Raw genomic sequence first — 24,501 nt, 5'->3', positions numbered from 1 at the left:
CTTCACAATTAACATTTCAGGCATTGTTACTTAGCCTGAAGTGCTTAGTGAGTGATATCATATCTTATTCCCTTCTTCCTTTCTTTTTGCTCATTTTTCTTGCAGATTGATAGTCAACCAATATACTTGCACAAGAAACATCCTAATAAAACATGTCACGTAAACTGCTAATAAATTATTACAGAGCAGCTCCATGTCTGTTACAATCCCAGACAAACTGATACTATTTTAGCAATTCTGTCAAAGAACTGGTGATTTGACATCTATTTCACGTTATTTTGGAGTACAGGGTTATAACAATGTGGCTCACTGATTCCTGAGATAACAGAATACAGTAGAAACATGCCTGCTTAGATTTCACCAGACTGGATATTTATTTTCAAAACTTTTTTGAGAATTTTGTAGTAGCAATGTTTGCACAATAGAAAGTGGATCATTCTTCCTTGCAAGTGTGTCAAGACAGCTAGGCTCCTGTAACACCTGAAAATTTCCATTGAAGAAATCTGTTTGAAAACAGGGCTCTCTTAAAGAAAGAAAAAAAAAAAAAAAGGAAAAAGCAAAATATTTTTCTGCAGGGAGAACACTTCTGTCAAATTAACAGCTTTCCTATATTCCAACAAGTTTCTGAGAATTTTAGCAAAAGGTAAAATGAAGATTACTTACTGGAATTTTGCAATGATGAAAATGTAGCTCACTTAGAATAGAATAAATTAATCAAAATAAAAACCAAGCTGGGAGAGGGAATAATGTGCAGAAAAGGATGATGCACCAGAAAAAGTTACTATCAGTAGTATGTGTATTGTCATGAGGGAAGAGGGGAGAAGCTTACTTTGAGGACCAACATATTTCCAAGCTGTCAGTGTCAGCAGAAGGCAGGGTCAGTGATCTTAGAGACCTCCTGGTAGCTGTTTTCCTGCTGCACTTTGCATTCTTGACCTGGTAAAATGTATTCATTTCCCCTAGCCACTGAATGCCACAGTGATACCAGCTACAGTACTTTAGCACTTCAACTCACTTTCTCACAACTTGTGATTTGCAGTGAGTCTAGAGCTTTCCATAGCAGTTGATTTTGCTTAGTCAAACTCTGGATTTTTCATGTATGGTTATTTTCTTTGGCTTAATTGTTTACTTAAAAACAGCTGTGAAAAAAGTGAGTAGCATTTGCTTTTAAGGTTTCACCAATAATCCAAAATAGAAAAGAACAATTTTATCCTTATTATAACACTGTTTGCGGGCAGAGATGAAAAACTATTTCTCTTTGAGAAGTCAGAGTGCATTTTAAAGGAAAAATACCTTTCTGAAAGCTGCAAATCTTTGTTTAGCAATAAAAAACATCTCTTTTGTGCTCTTTCTCTCTATATAAGCATAAAAGGGCAGTGCAGAGAGTGAGTTTAATTCATAATTTTCAAGTACATTTAAAAAAAATAAATCTGAAAATTCTTTGGCAGGTATTCAGATTTTTTTCTAAAGAGAAGAATTTGTATGTTCTGATTGGAATCTTTGTCTTCTGATGAATTAAAATGCACTTAAGAGAAAGACAAAGTAGATAGACATTTTCTTAAATCATAGATTTTGTTTAGTATGTACAGCAGTCATAAGACTCAATGACAATCTGTTTTTCCTACTGAGGTTTTACTGCAAGATCAAAGAACAGAAATCTGCAGTATAGCTTCTCTGTCACTGATATTAACTCTAAAGCAACATATTGCAACATTTCATCTTTCAGTAATTTCCTGTACATCTTAACAGAATTTGTTGAAGAGCAGAGAAAAAATATTTTTTAAAGTCAACATCAAAGCTTAGTTTTCATTGACTCTTGAGGGTTTGTTTATGCACTTTGTCTACTGTAGTGTTTGCAGTTCAGGCTATTTTAGTTGACTTTGAGGGCTATGAACAGGCTGATGGATCCAGCAGCTGCAAATTGCAGGATCAGCTGTCTGGAAGACTGACTGAAGTGGGCAGTTGGCAGCCAAATGGGTACAACCCCTGTAGCCTAAGAAATTCCACAGTCAGTGCTACAGGATAGCCCATGAGAGGATGACAAAATCTTTACCGTAACACCACTATGAAACTGTGTAAAAATAAAAATGCTTAGTGGATGTGTGAGATTAATGATTACAAGAAGTTGTTTTGCAAATGGTGCTTTCTAAAAATCAGGCTGTAATAGCTACTGATGTGAAACTATGTACTAATAAAATGGGGAAGGATTTCCATGCTTATATTTGTAGGCTGTATATTGTTGCTGTTGACCTGGAACTATGCATATTTAGAAATAGATGCCAACAGTTAAATGCTGTTTTCTTATTACTTAAAAGTACACGGTTTATTTTATCTACCTGCCACTTCTAGTAAGAGCAACTGGCACTCATGAGAGCATTTAGGTACTACCTTGTGATACTGCTGTTCTTTATTTATAAATACAAAGTGTAAAAAGGGCACATGACAATGTTCTGGTTTTGCTCCATCTAATGCTAAATCACTTACAAGGAGTAAGGAAGAATGAGGACAGTGAGGCCATGTTGTATCAGGTCTTGACATTGAGCCTCAGTAAAATCAGGAACTTACATAATATGACATTTTTGTGCTGTATTTGAACTGCATTAATTGTTACAGAAAATTATTGAATTCACAGCTGTGCTAGATATAATTATTTCATTTTGCTGAATTACATGTAAATCTAGACATCAGGTACAGTAGTAAGAAAATGTACTAGATAATGCCAACTGGATCTGACGTTATATTGTTTCCTCTCAATGTACTTGTTTTGTGCCAGGCAAGTGTGAAGAAAAGATGCAAGTAAATAGGCTGCAGCTTTATGAATGCTCTTCTGCTGAAGACTAATCAGCATTAACTTATATGGCAAAAGTGATAATTTCTTCGTAATCATGTTCTCTTGATAAAGGGCCTTTACACGCCTAATCTTCTGTCCTTTGTGCAGCCTTCACCTTCCCATCATCATGTGACAGTTAAAAAACAAAGAAAGGGGATATCAACAGGGGCCTAAATTCTTTTTTCCAAATTTTATGTAAGATGGACTTCCTGCAAACCCAGGTCTAATCCATTTTGTCCAGGAACCTGGCCTGTGGTGAAATGAAATCCAGTTCTTTTGACAATGGCTACAGACTCAGCAGAAACAGAATTCACCCACTAAAATGATGTTACGTGATACAGGAATGTCAGCTTATGGCTCCTAAGATTTTTTTCAAGAAATACCCAATAGACTGATATATAATCGTGTGCCGTGCATGCAGAGTCTGACATACTGGGGACTGCTGATCAACTACTGGTTATCACACAAGTGGTTAGTGCATGTTCAGTAAGACTGCTGCACTGACACTACCACTCTTTAAGCACACAGTGAATCCAGCCTACTCTTGTCTGTCTTCAGACTTAGAGTGCATGTGCAGGTGGACTGCACAGCATATGTGTAATATTGAACTGGGCATATTGAACTTGTGCATGCATTGTAGACATTTGCCCGGGACTTCTGGACGTTGAATAGCTGGAGCTATTAATAGGGGAGTTAAATCGCTTTAAATCTATGCCTGGCCCTGTTGCAAATGAATTCAGACTTCCTGAGTGGTTCAGTCAGATTTTCATCTAATAGGAAGAGAAGAAAAACCAAACCAAACGAACAGCCCTAAAGATCATGTAATGTCAACATACTTACCAGAAAAGAAAAAATCCTTTCTATTCTCCCATAAAAGTAAAGACAAGACTACAGTGACAGTTCAGTGCTGTACTAATTCCAGGCTAGAAGGGAGATGGAGCTGATGATAAAGTCAGAAAATGGAGCTCAGAATTTATATATTATGAAAAGGTATGTAGGGACTTAGATTTCCTACCTGGCTCATTCATTCACTCAGAAAATAGCTTCCTGTTCTTTGGCCACCCACTCTTTCTAAAACCTAAACTCTTTAAGAGCTGGTACTTTGACTGAGATGGTAGTCTTACATGTAAGATCAGAGTACTTGACCTTTACCTGGATATGGATGAGGTCAGCCTTAGGTTCTCTCCATGTTACTGTGTCGTGGTTCAACCCCAGCCAGCAACTAAGCACCACCCAGCTGCTCGCTCACTCCCTTCCAGTGGGACAGGAGAGAGAATCAGAAGGGTAAAAGTGACAAAACGCGTGGGTTGAGATAAAGACAGTTTAATAGGTAAAGCAAAAGCCGCACACGCAAGCAAAGCAAAACAAGGAATTCATTCACCACTTCCCGTGGGCAGGCAGGTGTTCAGCCATCTCCAGGAAAGCAGGGCTCCATCACGCGTAAGGGTTACTTGGGAAAACAAATGCCATCACTCTGAACGTCCCCCCCTTCCTTCTTCTTCCTCCATGCTTGAGCATGATGTCATATGGTCTGGAATACCCCTTGGGACAGTTGGGGTCAGCTGTCCCGGCTGTGTCCCCTCCCAACTCCTTGTGCACCCCCAGCCTGCTCGCTGGTGGGGTGGGGTGAGGAGCAGAAAAGGCCTTGGCGCTGGGTAAGCACTGCTCAGCAGTAACGAAAACATCTTGCCATTATCAGCACTGTTTCCAGCACAAATCCAAAACATAGCCCCATACTAGCTGCTATGAAGAAAATTAACTCTATCCCAGCCAAAACCAGCACATACTGAAACTGTCAAGAGTGGTTAATTATCTTGTTAATACATAAAGCATTTGGCTGCTGCTATCCTCACAGTAGTCTGTAAGTGCTTCAGAGTTTGTCTACTTCAGGAATTTGAGATGCTTTGGTAGCGTAATGGTAGCTCAAGAGAAAACTTGTTTAAAGTGTGGGTCTGAACGCTTGATTTAGAGTAGTATCTAGATTAATTAGCCAATATTTTCTGTACATTACCAAATAAATGTCAAGAGGCACTTTCTCGTTGTTAATACTTTCTTCTTACGGCTTTGCATTTTCAACCTCTGAGAATTCCTATGGCAGTTGAATTCAGCATATAACTCTGTGTGTGAAGCTGGAAAATCATGAAAACTTGTTTTGCAGGTTGACACAAACTTAAACTCATTCACATGATTAGTCTAGGTGAAGCTATATTAGATATTTTTCTATAGATTGAGTCTAATTTGCAAAGTTACAGTTACTGGGCAACAACTTATTTTTTAATCCCTGAAATTAAAATTAGATTTCTTTATGGCCAAGAGGAAAAAACATGAACAACATTGGAGAAGTGAATGCAAATTTAGTCAAACTAATTCACTAAAAATACTCTTTAAAACATTTGAAACAACATGGAAATAAAGCTATGCTTTTCAGTCAAGTTTCAGTTGCAGTTGGATAAATAAATAATAATAACCTTTTCCAAAACTTGGAAAAGATTTTGCTGAGAGTTTTAGCTTTGTTTGTGTATATCTGTAGAATTAGATTAGCACACTAATATGGTAACTAGAGAGTCCATTTACTCACCTGGAAGCATGTGGATATTTGAAGCCCTGAGCACTTGCAGCCCTACATGTGGCCAGGTGAGGCTGTCTTTTGTACTTGCAGATATAGATGCTGGTTGTCACAACAAAGGGACTGAGGATAGAGGGGAGAGCTACTATTCTTTCAAGGCAGCCCCAAAACTCTGCTGCTTAAAACTCCAATGTTTTGTGCTCATCTCTGGCATTTCTGAGAGCTACTCCTGCAGGGGACCTTGATTTAGCTGTCAGTGCTTTATTAAAATGAGTAACTACCAATAGTACTCAACCATAATAGTTTCTCAAGGGTTAATATTGTGCTATCTGTTGTACTAAAATTATCTGTTATTTGTTTGTTACATACATATAATTACATATTCAATAATTTGACTTTACTTTCAGACTGAAGATGTCAAATCTGAACTGATAAAAATTACTGCAATGTATTATTAATTTAGAAAGAATCACCTTTACTGATTTTCTTGTTATTCTACTGCTGTACAGAACCACAAGAGTATCATCAGAGACATAAGGTTTCATTGTAATTGTCTGATAGAATTGTTTTGATAGCAAATTTGAAATTAATCAAAATTATCTTGTTTATTCACATTTTTATTGATGTTATGCATATACTACCCTTTACCTAATAAAGACATCTCTGAAGGTTTGAATTAAAATAATTTCTTTATGTTTTTTTTAAAAGATATGTGTTGGATTTAAATAAGCTATTAAGTCACCTTTAAATATGTGCCCCAGATGTAGGGAAAAAACCTTCTAGGATCCAGTGCTAATTTTTTTTCAGTATCTTAATCACATTTCCTTACTTGTATGCTTTTTACACAGTTTTCAGACAGAACTGTCAGAAAACGGTGTTGTTCACTCAATAGTATATGTCTAAATATTCTTTAGTCTTGTGACTTATCCTTTCACAAAGAAGATTAAGACTAGATTGTAAAGATTTTACACTGTATGCAGCACAGTTTAGAAATCTGGAACATTAATTGTTAAATTTAGAGGATACCATCCCATCAAAATCTTAGTTTTATAATCTGGTAACTTACATTTTCTTTTCTGCTTTCTCAACACAACTGTTCACAGCTTCTCTGTGTTTCCACTTTCTCCTTCTCCACCCATCTTCTGTTCGAGTCCAGAATAAGACTATGCAAAAGTTAGCACCCTCTCATCACAGCAATCAGCAAAATCTCAGGAATAGTTTATCCACAATGAGTCTATCCCAGACTTTTGCCCTACTTGGCTATAGAGGCTAGATTAAAAGGTAAATTCTGTCCAAAAGAAATTTGTTGATGATGGCACAGATCAGATTCTTTGCATTTTAACTGGAGCGGGGAGGGGGAGAAGCAGAGAGAGAGACTGCTTGTGGTAATCTTATCACTTTCATTCCTATTGCTGTCATCTAGGATGTCACTGTACAGTGTTGGTTTTCTGCTTCTGGTTCATACGATCTTGTTGTGCCATCCTTCTTTATTGTATGCTATCTCTGCACTTACTGAGCAGTCCTGCCAAACAGGACAGCTGCTGGTTCAGTTGCTGTAGCATTGCCATAAATTAAAAAAAAAAAAAAAAAAAAGAGAACCCTGGATGTATTAATTACATTATCTTTCCTCTCTGAAATAATCTATTCTGCATTTAACAAAAAGTAGATTAAAAGTAGGGCTGATCCATGGAAGGACCATGCCTGTAGCTAAATATCTACTTTATTTTTCCATTACAGGACATTTGTGAAGATATATCTGATCATGTTGAACAAATTCATGCTTTACTAGAGACTGAGTTTTCCCTGAAGCTTCTGTCTTACTCTGTCAATGTGATAGTCGATATCCACACTGTACAACTACTCTGGCACCAGCTACGTGTTTCTGTTCTGGTTCTGAGGGAGCGTATTCTCCAGGGACTACAAGACGCCAATGGAAACTACACCAGGCAGACTGATATTCTGCAAGCGTTTTCTGAAGAGACTAAGGAGGTATAGTAACTAAATTAAATTTTGAGAATTTAATCTGTATTTGAAGCACCTCATCCCTGTTGCACATCTAAAATTGCTAGGATGACAATTTTAAGGATGGCTTACTTGTCTTCTAGATATTTTGCTAATTTTGTGTTTTAAGTGTCTTCAGCTGTTATGTGTTCTCATTGAACCAAATTAAAGCAAGTACTTTAAGGTCAACTTTCAGAAGCGTCATGCTAGGGGCTACCAATGTTTTCTCCGGATTGAAATATTTTTCCTAAAGGATTGGAAACACTTACAAAGGTGCATCTGGTCCAAAGTCCTTGGTCTGTTTGCTTGTGAATTTAAAGCTCATATCCAATTCAAACCTCAATTTTTATGTGCAATGAATTCTTTAATGAAAAGCAAAGACACTTCCTTTCTTGCATACACAAACCTGAAGCTTACACAATGTTTTCCAAAACTTTCCAGACTCGGTCAATATTGCTTTATAGCAGAGAGGATGGACTTTCATTTGTTTGAGTGGCAATTCTGCAATATGCCTCTAAACAGTCACACATTTTGTTTGAGAAATGATGCATGAATCATACATTTTTTATTCTAACAGGGTGTCAAATTCACACACATCTAAATGGTTTGTAAATCTGGATTCATTTAACTAAAATGCCTTTTCCTTTGACTTCATTATTACTAAATTAGCTTAGTTAGAAGGACACTACTGGCCTAATTTTTAAAGCTGAAAGAAGATGCACGTTTTCAACAGTTAGGATAATTAATGGTTAATAGAAGTTACCTTAGTGTGTAGTGGATTCTTCATATACTGGAAGTCCTAAGTTTAGGATAAAATGCTTTTGTTAGATACATTTACAGAAAGAGACCTCTATATCAGTGCAGTGAGATTCTGCAACCTGTGTTACAGAGGATGTCAGAAGTCCCCTAAACATGTCCTGAATTTCAGATCACTCAAGTTTAAAGAGAATGTGTGTATTTCTCTGGTCTCTGTTGGGTTTTATATTTATCTTTGCACAACAGAGTGGGTGGTCCTGAAATCAATGCTCAGGTATGCCCAGGCCCACCTTCTACACCCCCTCTTCCTGATGTATACACACCTGGTGCTTCAGTTTCAGTTTCTGCTTTGCTGTTACTGGTTAACCTTCTCTGGCAAGTCTGAAGGAAATCCATACTTGTCTGAATATCCAGAGTGGTGAATTAGGGTGAAGTCATTATTTTATGAGCATTGTGATTTCAAGACATAAGGAAGGGGCAGATTCAGATACTAAGAAACAGGAAACGTCCCATCTGGATCTGATTAAAACTGCTATAAAACACATCCCTCCAATACAGGGGAGGACTCACTGGGGAAGGATAGATTACCTTTCAGTGGGGAAAAAACATGTTGCCAGGTAGGCTTATGTGGTAATAAAACCCCAAAATATCCTGATGTGATTCTTTTTTTCCACCCCAACTAAAACATAAATAGTATTTGATAAAATTAATGGCTAGCAATAGCAGGGACACAATATTAATATTAAGTTTCTGCTCTAATGCCTGAATTGGTTCCCAGAAATTGCTCTGCAGTTTTTAACCTTCAGGTATTTATTCAAGCTTTTCATCAGGTATAACGGTAGTGGCTTTATTTGATGAAAATAAATAAATAAATAAAATGTAATGTAGAGACAATGGTATCTACTCTTATCTACCTTTTTTTTGGTGTTTCCCCCATATCCTTTCCTAGACAGGCCTACATTGTGTGACTAGTAAGTGCTTCATGATACAAGTATTATCTATTAGGGATTTTCATGCATATGTGAACAGTGAGACTGTTTGAGGAAACCTAGAAAACTTTGCCCATACAGATAACCCTTCCTTGGAGAATCATTCTCCTAATTTTCAGTACTCCTTGGGGATTATGAACCGTGAACAACAGTTTATTTTTTTCTCCTAAGATTGAGAAGTCATCTGGTTTGAAACGAATAGAAGGAAACTTTCACACACAACAAAGACTTCTATTCTGGAATTCACTACTGTAGGACACTTAGAAGTGGAAAGAAGTTAAAAAAATAAATGTGAAAACTAAGCAAAGATAGGAGGAATTACAACCTGCAGATGCTCATTGGTAGAAGCTGGCAGTGAGGGTAGAAACGTTCTGTGTGGAAGGGGCATGTACGTATGCCCATGTCTTATAGCGCAGCTAGTAGAAAATGTTTAGAACTGATGCAGAGAGAGGATACTGGGCTAGACAGAAATTTGATCTGAACCAGTACAGTAAATGTTATGCTTTTCTACAGTCCATGAACCTATTGTTTCACAGAATGTTTCACAGAATAAGACTCGCTCCTGAAGTCAGCTGTCTTCTGTGTAACAGTGAAGAGCGGCTTTGGCTGCCAGTTAACTGAGGAGCTCCATGGAAGAAGTGACCTGCCAAGATTTCTTTCATGTTCAGTCAGACAGTCTCATCTTGATAACATTCACTACTCTCTCAGTTCGGAGACTGCACAGTCAATCACAGTGCAACAGTCCCGCTTGGGCTATATTTACACTGTAGCTGTAACACACATAAATGTGCACAAGTTAGCCTCAACATAATGAACAGGGATAACACTGGTTGAGTGGCTACCAAAACATGAAAGTGTACAGCACAGGCTGTACTGGCTTGGTTAGGAACCCAGCTCGTTAACTGGGCAGGCAGTAACCGTTTTTGGCTATCTCAGCAGCACCATACTGAATAAGATGCCAGCAGGAAAGGGCACAAAAAGTTTCATGGCTTGGAGGAAATAGAGGAACCAGTGAGGCAAGCTGCATGCCATGTTGGAGAAGTCAAATTAAGAAAATATTTTTTTTAATAAAAAACTTTGGAGAGTTAAGATTTTGAAGGACAATTTCTCCTCCAGGAGTTACCCAGAGATAGATAAGAAGGAGACAAAAATGAGTTCTGTACAGCCTGAGTTCTGTCCAGCTGAACCCAACCTGTGAGTTTTATTTCACAATTGATAAAGCCGGAAAATAGGGAAAGGATCAGCATAAGGCTATGTTAAAATACCATGAATCCTGATGTTCCCAAACAGGTGGTAAAGTCACAAAAGAAATCTCTTACAAATTAAATTAGTTTATTTGAAAAAGTAAAAGAAAATGCAGAATTGTGCTGGTTTAAATATGAATACAAGAAGGTATTGGAAACAACCTACAGAGCTTTACAGGAAGCATTACTATGTGAAAAGGGACAAATTTTTTGAACTAAGGTATTCCTATTGGTAGCCAAGCAAATAACTAAATATAATATTTTTCTGAAATAACAACAATAATAAAAACATGGTAATACTGGCATTAAATAATGCTCCTCTGAAGCACACATTTAAGAGGCTGCTTGGAAAATGACCAAACAAGGTGGTTTAATGCACATGATTGTAAATGTTATTAATGTTAATAAACACATTTTTAAGAGACGAAGGAATGGAACTCATTACTCAGGAGAAATCAAGGCCCTTAGGGCCTTGGAAAGGGTTCTGATTTATATATGGTTTTACAGTTTCTAATCTTTTCCTGAGATTAGAGGGAAAATGCAGCTGTAATACTGATCATTGTTTAGTAGTTATTTTCCTTAATAAATGCAGCTCCAAAATATAAATTTGACAGATTTATAGAAACTTCCCATTTCAATTCTGCACTATTGACAATGTACTATTTGTGGCATAGATTCTACATCTGGATAGAATGTGCTAAATAGAAGATATTTTCAATGTCCAAGATTATGGTTGATAAATAACTTTCTAATCAATCTTTTCTATAAATATTTTTAGCTGGAGGATTTTTTATATTTTTACTTTGACTAATGCAAGTGAGGTGGACAGAGTACAGGGCTCAACCTTCTTCATTGAGATTATTCTTGTTCAGACCAAAATCCAAGTGGTTTGTTGTGAGATGAAGAGATTGTGGGGTTATTGCACCTTCTTCAGGCATGATGCTTAAGGTCCTTAAACTATGGATTTAGACAGTGTAGTCAGACAAGGTGTTCCAGGGAATAATTCAGGCAGGAATCTATTTAGTGGATACTCAAAAGTTTGCTTTAAAAAACTCTATTATGAAAACCAAACCTGAGAAGAAACACCAGTGTACTGATTTAGGCACCTAAAGTTAAAATCCTAAAACATGAGTTTCTGCCCTTTATGATGTTTTTTGAGTAGTTTCTGTAAGCACTTGGGCTAAATGTTGGCTTTTTTATTTTAAATTCTGCTTTTCAGTTTCTTTTGTCCAGTTGACAAGCTCTGCCAATTTCTCTTGTTCTAGATAGTTTCATGGAGTTACTTAAGATGTACACCAGTGTAAATAAGAACAGAAATTGTTTCAGAATTATTTGATCCTATGTTCAGGTTTCAAATTATGTGCTGGGATCCGGAAATAGTCGAGGCCTGCCTAGGTGTTAGAACATTAAATCTTCTACTAAAAATATGCTTATAAAATGTTGACTAAACATAATTTTGCTGTGATTGTTATATATCAGGCTGCTTTCAGATCTTAATGTAGTCAGATTTTTTTAGTGTCCTTCAAATAAGTCACCAAAATTTTTATAAACATTAATTTGACTTTGATCTTAAAATCTCATTTGCCATCTGAGATAGTGTCCTCTGGCTATGTCTGTGTTTCTGAGATTGAAGGACTTCCATTGAGAAGATGCTGACAAGGGGACATGGCAGGCCAGAGGTTTAGGATTCCAGGCTATAGTTTCTTTTCCTTGAGCTGTTCTCCATTTGTGCTCCAAATATCCAGCAGATAAATCCTCAGTTGATAATGCTACGAAAAAGTGAAATGTGGTTAGCAACCTCTATCTCATAAATATGGGAAGAAATGTCTTTCATTGCTAGATGATGCTTGGAAAAAACATTCTGGCAATCAACTGAAAGATCATAGAGCAGCATGGATTTCTGAGAACACAAGATTAAGAAGGTGGCTGATATACTCAGCAGTCCCCAAGATGCCCTCCATTCTGTTTGAGGTAGTTAACACAGGAAATACTATGAGTCTGCTGCATGGAATTTCTGAGTGCCAGCTACAGAGTAAGTAGAACTGAGGCAGAATTTAAGGAGGAGAACACCAATACAAGAGTGAGTTGCTATTTTTAAGTAACTTGCTGCACCAGACTGAAACTAAGCATTTTTCAGTTTACTGCCATTTAATTCCCAAAAACTTTTGAATGGTTTGCTCATCTACAGGGTACTGCAAAAACAGGCAGGTCAGTGATGAATGCTTTTCTAGATATTAGGCAGTGAAACATAGAAGCTGATAGTTTGTTACTTGCCTGTGTTGTATATGAAAATTAGTCTTCTAAAAATGTACCGTTTCTTCATTTATTTCAGGACCGTCTTGACTCTTTAACTGAAGTTGATGATTCTGGACAGTTAACCATTAAATGTTCTCAAAATTACTTGTCACTGGATTGTGGTATTACTGCATTTGAACTATCTGACTACAGTCCTAGTGAGGATCTGCTTGGTGCTCTGGATGATATGACCTCCAGCCAAGGGAAAGCAAAATCATTTGAATCCTGGAACTACAGCGAGATGGATAAGGACTTTCCAGGACTTATCAGAAGTGTGGGTTTACTTGCAGTAGCAACTGATTCCATTGCTTCCCAGTGTAATGAAACATTAAATGAGAAAGAAACCCAGGTACCTCTTTCAGCAGAAGATGGAGAAGAAAGCAAAGACAGGAAAGCACCACATGAGCTCTCACTAGTATCTTCTTCTGTAAACTCCTCTCTTTCTAAAGGACCCTGCTCTGAAGATGGTGTTTTACCTACTGACAGCAAACCAGTTTCCACATTAAAGAACCCAGAATGCAATCTTCCACAGCACACCAGTGAAAAAATCAAACATTCTCACTGTGAAAACTCAACTCCTAAGAGGTCCATAAGAGACTGCTTTAACTATAATGAAGACTCCCCTACACAGCCTACATTACCAAAAAGAGGTCTGTTTCTGAAAGATGATGTGTTTAAAGATTACATGGAAGCCAATGATTTAAAAAGGCAAATCTCTCAGATAGTTAAAAATGAAATGAGTAGAAGTACACCCTCATTGTTAGATCCACCGGACAGGTCCAAGCTTTGCCTAGCTTTACAGTCACCCTACACTAACAGTGCATCTGCAGTTAGTCAGTCATATGATTGCTTAAATACAATAGGTGATAGAAATCTCGAGTACACAATAAATAATCACTTTAAGGACAGTCCTGTAAGTCTAGGAAAGTCTACTTTCTACACCTGTAAAGAAAAATCAAAGCACAAGAAGTCTCATGATGCTCCAGAGAAAGTGAAAGCTGGCAGAACACCTGGAGGTATGTGTAAAACAGCTCCACCAATACAAGTCAAAAAAAGAGGACGTTCTTCTCTACAGAATGGAATTACTTCTCATAACTCTCAGACTCTGGAGGAGACGGAAACAGATTCTTCTGCATCATCAGAATCTTGTAACCAGGCAGACCCAAATGGGCAATCACAAGATAAAACTGAGCCTTTTAGTTCACCAACACGTAGCCAGAAGAGTGCTTCCTCAGCTGGTTCTGAGCTTACCAACTCATCACCTCTTCTACTGAGAAGAAAGAATAATAAAAGCTTCTCCTCAACACCAAACTATACTCAGAAGAACAGTAAAGATGGTGAGGTCTGGTATGGATCTGATGAATATTTAGCACTTCCTTCACATCTCAAACAGACTGAAGTATTAGCTTTAAAACTAGAAAATTTGACAAAGTTGCTGCCCCAAAAGCCCAGACGAGAAACCATTCAAAACATTGATGACTGGGAGCTGTCAGAAATGAACTCAGATTCAGAAATGTATCCAACGTATCAGACAAAAAAGCACAAAAAAATGGGTAGAATTTCACCAAGCTCTTCAAGTGATATAGCATCCTCCTTAGGTGACAGTATTGAATCTGGGCCTCTCAGTGATATTCTCTCTGATGAAGATCTTTGTATGCCGGTATCTTGCATTAAAAAATACATTGAAGAAAAGTCAGAAAGGACTGCTGTCACTCACCCCGCTGAGAATGATACCTCTGCCTCAAATAAATCAGCTTTAATTCATGAACTGATGCAAGATATACAACACCAAGAGAATTATGAAACCATATGGGAAAAAATTGAGGTAAGGCAATAATCCTGTGTTCTTCTGCTGTGTTCTTGATAAGCCTATGTATGGACATGGAGCTCTGGGCAGGGGTGCTGTTGCTTTCTTGTTTTCTTTTAATGATGCAAATAGTCACATCTAGTGACTGCTAGGGGTAGAGAACAGCAGTGATCATGGTAGCTATGACTGCAGATAACTTTGCAGAATTTGCCTACGTTATTTTAGTTACACCAATGCCTTTAAATTTGGCAAAATATTATTTTATCAATAGAGCTTCTCTTTGCCAAGATCAGGTACACGATAAGTTATTTTTGAACGAAGTGAAAAATAAACATTGGAAAATCAGGGATCTTTGTTGTATTTGAATGAAGTTATACTTAATATCATCTTCTTATTTTCTTTATAAAAGAGAATTGCTTTAGTCCAAGAATAGAGGAATCATTTTCTTGATTCCTGTCATATCATGCATAATAAACACATTTCTTTTTAATCAGTTCTCTTCCCTTGCAGTGATTATTTCCCTCCAGTGGTGGTGGAACTAAGAATAATGTCTCTTTTTCTTCTTTTTTCTTTCTTTTTTTTTTTTTTATTTTACTTAAATAATCCTTCCTAAATAACGGCAATTTAATAGTGCAATATGCTAGAGCAATAATATACTATCCCATTAAACTTCAGATGAGATAGGATTTCATTCTTGGCTTCTGGCATCACTTCTTCAGAAGTAACTCTTCCTTATAAAGTGGAAACGTTTAAAGTAGTTAACACTATGAGAGATCTTTTCAAGAAAAAAGATAAACTTTGGAAAGGGAGGTGAATTTGAATGAATAATCAAATAAGGACCTAGCCATCTCAGTAATATAATTAATAGCTTACATTCATAGTAAATTTTTCTTTCAATTTTCTGATGGGTTTGACTTCATGGCCATGTAGAGGAGAACTCTTGTATTCAGAACATTTCATGTCCATCCTCAATGTAGTTTAGTAATATGGCTGTCAGAAAAGAAAGCTCCATCTCTACTAGACTTTAAAATCCTTTAAAATTCATGACATAGGCATTAAAGGGTGATCTTGGGATCTAAATGTTAAATCTGGTATCTGCATTATCTTCTGTGTTACCAAGCTCCATAAGAGCTAAGAAAAAAGAACTTAATTTTATAACTTCAGTAAATGCTTCTTCTGATGCGTGGTTTCTATAACTTTTGAAGACATTGCAAGTATTATGACTAGTACAAAAGTAGTTGAGCTAGAGATGTTTGAGTATAAAGTCAGGGTAGAAAACACAGAAAGAGAAATTTCTTCTTAAACAAAGGAGGGAGCAGCAGCTGTCAGCCTTGAAGCAGTCAGCTCTAAAGGGCAGTGTTTAATGACTCCATCCTGATGGCTGGGATTCATCTTTTGGACTCTGATGAAAGAACCGTCTTCATAAGTGCAAGCTGTTTCTGTGCTTAAGTTTGTGTAGTGTTGAAAATTAGTCCAGATGAAGCTGACAGATACAGAGCCCTGTGCAAGCAACAAATCCCATCAAAGCTGCTTGTGAATACGTAAGATGCTGTCTTTCAAATGATACTACAAAAGCCTGCTTTAAGGAATGGAATTGTTGAGTATCTAGGGACCAGCTCCCTCCACTAGATGCTGACTAGCATCCTTTTGGCAAGAAGCAGGTGGCAGAGAAATATTCTGCATCACCCTCTCAAATCATCACGTTCATTTTTCTCAAACTTTTTGAAAAAGTAATTCTCTTTGGGGGGGGCGGGGTCATCTGTCTTTGTGTGATTCCCTGCAGCTGCAGTTCAGTCCTGCCAGGATGGAGGAATAAGAACCAGCTGTAACAACTGGCTGCAGCTGTAAACACCCACTTCCTCTCCATACCCATCCCCTCCTCACCTCCTCTGGAGAGTGGATTGAGCTCCTGACAGCAATTAAAGGTAGTTAGCTCTTCTCTGTCCAGAGTAAACCCTTCTAGCTAGTGATTACAGCTGCTGCTCTTGTCCTTGAGGAACTTTGCTACTGCTGACACTGCTTTTTCTACAATTTCTCAGTGTTCCTGGTTGTGATGAATGTGTGGGAAATGTTGATCATGGAGTTTGAAAATAATCTTATGAAGTATGTTATGGGAAGGGGCTCAGAGTAGAAGGGCTGTAAGCAGAAAGAAGATCAGATGCAAAGAGCACTGCTAGGAAGAGAGATAGCTCAGTGATCCATGCCCTTAAAAGCAGCACACAAGAAAGTTTCATGTTTATTTCATGCAGAAAGATGTATGCTAGCTACATCTGGCTTGAAAATGTACTTCCTGAATGGTGAATAAAAAAAATCAAGAGAAAAGTTTTGAAATGTTTTGCAAGGCAATTATAATATTATAATATTTTAAAGAAATATAAGGTTTTTCTCAAGCTGCTTATTCACCTGAGTTTTTCCATTGTTGCTAGTAATTATATCTTCTGCATGTAAGACTAGTGAAGAACCAATTTTGCAATACAAGAGCTCTTACGAAGGTAAATCCTGCCTCAATAACACTATGGTGTCTTGCTGAGGTACTTTAATTTGATATAAGTAATAGAAAAATAGAAAATTCCTCCCTTATGTGATGTTATGAAGCATTGTAAACAAAATCTAACTAAAAATACCATACCTGAGTCACAGTTGAGTCCTTTCTTTTGCTAGATCTCCTGTTTCATAATTCCCTAAGCAGAGACTCAAAAGTGTGCCATTTACATTAATTCTGTTATTTAATAAGAAGTCTCCAACTCAAAACAGAGTTTCCTAATTGCATGAATACATGTCTTAGCAATAATTCAATACTACTCTTGTTAGTGGTAGTTTTGTGCTAAAGAAGTCAGATCTCTGAAATGAGAACTTAATTAAAGACAGAAGAAGCATGCTCATGCCCATTAGTAATCCAGTTACACTGCTGCAAGTGTCTAGCCTAATATTTTATTTATTGAGATTGTAAAACAAAACTAAAGTAACCTTTCATTTTGGGATAGCAACATCTTAGAAAGGACTGGCAGCCTCAAAATAATTGAAAGTCATATTTTAGCTAGGTAATAGGGCAAACAAGGAAGTTTCAGTATTTTATTATGATGGGAATAATTTCAAATTAGCATAAATCTGGTAATATCTTGATAGTAAGCAATTTGCTGAACATATGCTAAAGCATTTATTGGAAGCCTTATTCATTTCTCAGTTATATGGAGGATAGTCATGTGCAGAAACTGAAAAAATGTAGGTTTTCATACTTGCAAATTAAGCAGATGTCCTTGCATGCGTATTATCATGCTGTTAATCTGTCTGTCTACCTACAAACAGAATTCTGCTTGACGGCCCATTTGTTGTTACATAAGATCACTTTCTTGCTTTACAATAAATATTGCATACTCTTGCCATATTTTGCCTTGCACTGCAGCTAATTCTTTGGCACATGCTTTTCATGCCTTTAATACTAGCTACCTCCATTCTGGGGTACATAACAATTTATGTGGCAGTCCCTTGTATGTTTCAGAAATTACTTTTTGGAGTTAAATGTGAGAACAAGTGATAACAAATTCTGAATGTTCCTCTTATTATTAAAGTATAGTTCAGCTTTTAGTAGCTACCTCAAATGAATTTTTAGAATGCAGATTAAGCTCTGTAGTTTCTGTTATACTAACTGGAGGGAAAAAAGATATAACATCATTCTCACAGGTAAAGTCAATAGAGTTCTTTGCTATAAGAAGATGGCCAATTGCTACTTCTCATATGTAACACTAGGACTCCATAGTATCAGTTTCAGAATGCTGTAAGGTTTACTTTCTGTAAGAAAACTAAGTTTTCCTTAAAATAATACTAAGAATTTATTTTTTCCCCCATTTTTATTTGCAAACTGAAAAATTGGAAGAAAGAACTGATCTTGGGCTGACCTAATGACAATGCATTTTCAATCATCTTATGTGAATAAAATAATAATAACAATAAAAAAACCTTCTTCAGGCAGTTTTATCTCCTTCTCTAGAAAGCAATACTAGATTAACTATACTGGCATCCTTGTGCTGTAATCTGTGGTCAATGATAATCCCACCTACTTGATTTTTGAGGGCACTATTACAAAGGGTAGAAATGTAACCATTTGCAAGACACTCCATTTAAATGAAGATGTGTTTGCTTTGCAGGCCTCAGGGTTAATTGTATGAAGCAAATTGCCGATTTTTTCCTGTTATACAGACTTATAGCCTGTTTTATCACAGGCTCCATTTCTGTAAAAGGCAGCTGAATTTCCTCTGCAAGAAGCAATTTGATATCTATCGATCCCGTTCTTCTAGCTCATCACATTTCATGAATTTGCCCTCAACTCCATTGGCTCTGTATTTTGTCTGGGGAGCCCGGTCAGCCTTGGCACTGGTTACCCACCTTCTTGATGGGCTAAGGGAATGAAATAATGCTGCTCTGCATGTTTTCTGCTTTGGGGTAGAGCATGCCCCAGGGATCCTACAGCAAAGAGCTGGATAAAAGATTTTGCTGCCTTCCAGGACCCAGTCAGGGATCCCCTCACCTTCATGCAACCATTTATGCCCTCTGAACCCAAGATGCCTCAGTGGAGCAGAGATTAAAGATCCCTTTTCCAAATTATTGGAGTAATGGGAATAATTTTCCTGTCTAGGAGGAGCTAAGGATCAGTGCAGTCTACAAAGGAGAGTGCAGTACCGGAGCTAAACTTGTTAGTGTGACAAATAGCTTGTGTGTTTGGGTGGGGAAGATTTGCATTTTTAGAAGGTAGTCACAAAAGGTAACCAAACGATAGGCTTCTGCAAATGGTTAATGGCCTTGGTAGAGCAAGCTTGTATTGGAGATACAGCTGGGAGTCCATTTGGGCAGTGGAGAGCCAGTTGGTTAGAAAATATTTGGAGAACTGACACAAAGGGGAAATAATTTGTGTTGTTTAGTTTGAAAGGGGACAGAGTTGCTTCTTGGCAGAGAATGGACAGAAAAAACACCAGTACAGTTAAGGTAGAAGCTGCATAGCTTTAGGGAAGGCAAAGTTTATTTGTGTTTGGAGGTGATTTTCATCATTAGAAGGAAAAGCATGCATAGCGGACAAATGAAGTTTGGGCTGTGCAGCTAAGGTAGTGAAAAACTAATAAGAACTGATAACACTGATGGGGCTTGGTAACAAAGAAAAAACACAGAACTGAAATCAGTAATGACAGAACAGGTGGAAAAAGTGAAGATAACAGGGAACAGGACTGGCTTGTTTTAGATTACCAGATAAAGGATTTTTAAAGTGTCGTAGTGCTCCTCTTAGCCCTCTTGCTTTCAATAACTTAGTAACAGTACTTCTAATACTGACCCTCTTAAAATAAATGGATTGCATATTTTTCCAAATGGATAGAGTGCTTGCCAAGATTTGTTCATCTCTGAATCTTACTTGTACTGCTTCATACAATTTAGATTGAAATACTGCTCTTGGTTGATAACCAGTTTATAAAAAACTGTAAGTGAAAGAGGTATCAGATCCAGAAATTCCTTGGCAACTCTGCAGTTTTCTCAGCAGTCTTGCTGCTTTGTGCAGCATAACTGAAAATGTCACTTCACATTTTGTATTGAGTCAAGTTTGTGCTTTGTTGTTTTGAGTCTGATGATACTCCCCTGCTTTGAAAGCCCATCCCTCAATTTTCAAGCTGGTTAAACTGTTATTAAGCAGTAATGTAGTATACATATGGAACTCTCACTTTTACTCAGACAAATACTTCTTTACTAGAAGATGATATTGAAATACAGTGAGCCCTCTGTTCCTCCAAAACAGTTAGTTCCTAACAGTTTGCTTGAATTTTAAACAGCTCCTCCAAGTACATTACTTTTCTTTGGCATTTACTTTACCACAAATAGTCTGCGTGAGCTCGTCACCAGCAATCTTTGCAAAAACAGCAAGTTCTATGTAAGATGTGCAAATTCTGAATTTGTAACTTTACATTTAAAACTGACTGCAGGAATTATGCTTCCTTAATGAAACATATCTATTGTGAAGCATATGCTTGTTCAGAACTGTTTGAATTTCCAATGTAAAGAGCTCAGAATGATTTGGCAGTGAGCGGTTTCAGATCAGGGTTTTTTTACATTTAGTATTTGGCAAGTCATTCCAAATAATTTGGGGAAAAAAAACAGAGAGAGGGGAAAGAGAGAAATAGAAAAAAATCTGCTCACAAATAATTTTGGTAGCATTGATTTGAGGGTACGTCTTTACTAGCATTTAGAACTGATTGTAAGGGATATGTCTACGTCCAATGTTTGGCTCACATCTGATATGAGACCTTTGGCTGCAAAAATCCTCCTGATTCTCTCTTGTTGTGTACATAGTTGGATACTACTTCGCAGCTCAGGGATGGCTACTAACAGCTTAGATGAACAGAGGAACAGCTGCTTTTGCATACATGATTCTGTGAGCCCTCCTCTTCTATTCTAATGCAGTCACTCAGATCAGCTTTAAGTGACCATTGGCTTTACAACTCAGAGTCATGTCTTAATTATCTGTATCACAGCCTAGGCACAAGCCTGCACCAGAGCCATCCGCGCTATTTATTTGTGAACTGGAAACTTTCTAGAAATAGGTTAAGGATTATTTCTTACCTTCTGGATTTCTGCTAATAGGCAAAAGGGTGCAGCAGAGCTGAAGATGGAGAAAGGGAACGGTAAGACTGCAAGAGGCAGAATTCCTGCTGTCACTGTAGCAAAGGGCAGGCTCAAAGGTGAGCAGTGGGTGTCAGGAGACCTGCCTGGAAAGCCAGCAGAGGCTCCAGTTTTAAAAAGGACACAGCGATAACTTGGAGAACTAATCATTATTGACTTAGGATGATCTTACGATTGACTCCTTTCTATCAGTGCAAAGACATTTTATTGTCTGGGATTGTTCAGTGCTTTCACTTCTCTCATGGAGATAGAGAAAGGCACTCAGAAACCATTGAAGTAGGTTTGGAAGCTTGCAGTGATGGCACTAGCTTTCAAAACACAGACAGAAAGTGTCAAATTGCTATTGGGAATTTACTTCAGAGTGCATATGGTGGTTTAAGAGGAATCTTCCTGTGTTGGTCAGGACTGAATCCTCTATAACTGCTATCTTATAGGGGACAGGTACTGAGGAGAAGGTTGGTTGTGAAGAGTTTGAGATAACTTCTGAACTACCCTGTTAACTAGTTACTGTATTGATTTTAGGGCTCCTTGAAGTGCTACCATTATTAAACAGAAAACTATTGAATTTAAAATTGTGGTTTCTAATATTCCCTTAAATATGGTAAATATAGAGGGGTGAGAGAGAATGCTCATTGCTTTATATTTTCATAGTGATATGCCTTTCCCAATGTTTTAAGGTCTAGCTCTTCTGTTACATAATATACTTAGGCTCTTGGATACTTATGTTTTATGTATCTTCTGTGAGGAAGTAGAGGATATTCCAGAAAGATACAGTATACCAAAATCACTATGCTGTATTCTAAATATTTAATTATTTAAATAATACATTACTACTAACTTCCACCTAAATAAAATTCCAGTCTATCTACTGTTGTTAACGCATCATTGCCTTAAAATGCGTACATGCTGGAGATGAGTCAGAGCAAGAGAAATGTTCAAAGGTCTAGAGAGGATTAACCTGAGAAGAAAGAGCAAGTCCACTTATGTAAGATTATTGCATAACTCCTCAAAATATGTTCATATCTTTTTCTTCTTGTGTATCTTTATATATTTTGACAGAAACTGGTTTTCGTTCCTTCATCCTTTCCAGTATGTTATGATCAGGAATGAAACGTTAAATCATGCTGACTCTCTTAAATCATAGTTGTCATCATTAGGCATCAGAGTGAATATAATTTGTGGTAAACATGGACAGGAAACAGTCTCTCAGAGGCTTGTTTCAGACTGTCTGTATGCTTACGCAGGTATTTGAAAGTTATCTTGAAAGCAACCAGAAAGGCAAAAAATTGTTTTCTCATCCTTGCTTTAGGTTTTGGAGGACAGATGATAATCCTCACAAACAGCTGAGCTGTCCTTAGCAAATCAAACTGGAATCTCATCTGAATGTTCCTTTATTGTTAGTAAAGACTTATTTTGAACTCTGATTCTCATGCGGGTCAAGTAAGGTTACCCGAACCAGGGCTAGATTTGCCTCTGGTTTCCCTTGGACAATGTTTGGAATCTCTCCAGGCTGACAGAGGGAGAACCAACAAGCAAACAGATTTTTGGTAGTAGACAGTGTAGATGTCCAAGTCACAGTTAACTGAATATTACTAATTGCTTTTTCCCTACTGATGCCAGCATCTGATGACATGAATGTTTCCTCATTGTGCTGTATAAGACTAAAGACACACAGGGTAATTTAAAATGTAAATACTTCTGCACTAAATATTAGCAGCAACTGAACTATAGCAGCTAGCATAAAATTGGCTCAGGTAAGTTCAAACTTCACTAGGGTGAATCTCATGTATGCATTGCAGTGCAAACCTCCTACAGCTTTGTTGAGGTACATAAAATCAGAAAAAAGAATAGTAAATTTGTTAGAAACAGCAAAGCTTCTGGGGCTAAAAATAAAGAATAAGACAACAAAAGAAAAAAGGCCAGAGATTGTTTTTATTTTATTTTGTAAACATATCCAAATTTGGGGATGAAAGAAGTGAGTCAGAATTAGGGTCTAAAGAGGGTGTAAAGAATGCCCACTAGAGACCACTGAAAAAAGAAACTATCTAAAAGGGAGGGTAGAAGAATTAGGAAGCAAAAGAAAAGCAATTAATGGAGGAACTAATAGTGACAGGATTTCTTTGGAGACTGCAGGTGAACAAGAACTGAGTGCATAACAGGAGGCTAAATTAGGAAACTAGAGGAATAATAATGGAGTAAAGAAAAGAGGTGGTGAATCTTAATCTCTCCTTGCTGCTGCCATATTTAGCGAATAGTGGCAATCATAATTTTCCCTGTTTTTCAACTCAGAAATTTTAACTGCAAAACAAGTTCATGGGTCAAAGAATTATAATATCTCTTGTGAGGTGACCGACTTAACCTCTTCTAACCAATTAGCCTTGAATAATAGGAAATGCTGAATTAAACGTTCTGATTTTTAGGGGCAATCGTGGTCATTATATCTCAAGTTATGTCAATGATATAGCAGAGGTGGCTATATTTAGCAGTTACCCACAAGCAAACAGCATCTGTTCTATTCTAGTAAAAAGTGGTTTTTTCCTTCATTTTGGAAAACTTTTAGACATGGTGATATATCGCCCTCTTGAGGCCAAAACTTGTTGCTGCACCTATTTCACAGAAATTTTCTTTAATTTCCTTCTCAAATGAACGAGACCCACATAACTTTACAAACGTAGTTAGAAATTCAGAGATTAAATAAATCATAAGCTAGAATCTTTCCTCCTTGCAAAGATCTTTTTTGCTTTAGTGTAGTCCCAAATTTTTTTTGCTATGTATTTTATTCCAACAAATTTAAAGTTGAAATATTGTTCTGATTTTGAAAAGTAATATCATGTGTATGCCAATTATTAAACTTTTTAAAAAACATAACCTGCATGTGCACTTCTGCAGATTTTGTGAAATATATTTTAAAAAAACCCCTATCCTCTGCCAAAAATTTAGAGTTGTTACCTCCCTACAAATATAGCCGCTATTTTTATTATTATTTAGAGAACTATAGTTATATTATTTAAATAAGCAGTGTTTAATCCTGCTTTGTGACTATCAGGCCAAGAATATAGTGGCTTTCTTCCTTTATCTATCACTTACTGGCTAACTTACTGAAAATATTATGTAAAAACAATGAATTTAGTTTTTATCTAAAAGGCACTGAAAATCCTGTGGAATTCATTTTGTGCCATTGGGTAAAGGTATACAATTTGGATAATTTCATTGTTGTAACACAATTTGATCTTTGTTTGGGAAAAGGTAAATTTTTTGGAAGTGCACAAATCTGTTTAATTGTCGTCATGCCATAGGACCACTCTGATTTCAGGCTACGGGAGCAACCATGGTGTACGTATACTACGTGCACCTGT

The 24,501-nt window shown here is 37.1% G+C and overlaps 1 protein-coding gene across 6 annotated transcripts in view; it reads left to right on the top strand.

Moving 5' to 3' along the window:
* The window catches only part of AKAP6 (A-kinase anchoring protein 6), a 299,893-nt gene that overhangs the window by 92,285 nt on the left and 183,107 nt on the right, over positions 1–24,501 (top strand). For all 6 annotated transcript variants that reach the window (XM_029999554.1, XM_041120194.1, XM_029999563.1 and 3 more), the window contains 2 exons: positions 7,134–7,385; positions 12,719–14,506. In XM_029999554.1, the coding sequence (XP_029855414.1) occupies positions 7,134–7,385; positions 12,719–14,506 (2,040 nt within the window). The remainder of the gene's footprint in view (positions 1–7,133; positions 7,386–12,718; positions 14,507–24,501) is intronic.

The sequence above is a fragment of the Aquila chrysaetos genome, chromosome 2, assembly GCF_900496995.4.
Source record: "Aquila chrysaetos chrysaetos chromosome 2, bAquChr1.4, whole genome shotgun sequence".
Taxonomy (NCBI): domain Eukaryota; kingdom Metazoa; phylum Chordata; class Aves; order Accipitriformes; family Accipitridae; genus Aquila; species Aquila chrysaetos.
The sequence above is the reverse complement of the archived record's forward strand: the minus strand, read 5'-3'. Positions and strand labels throughout refer to the sequence as shown.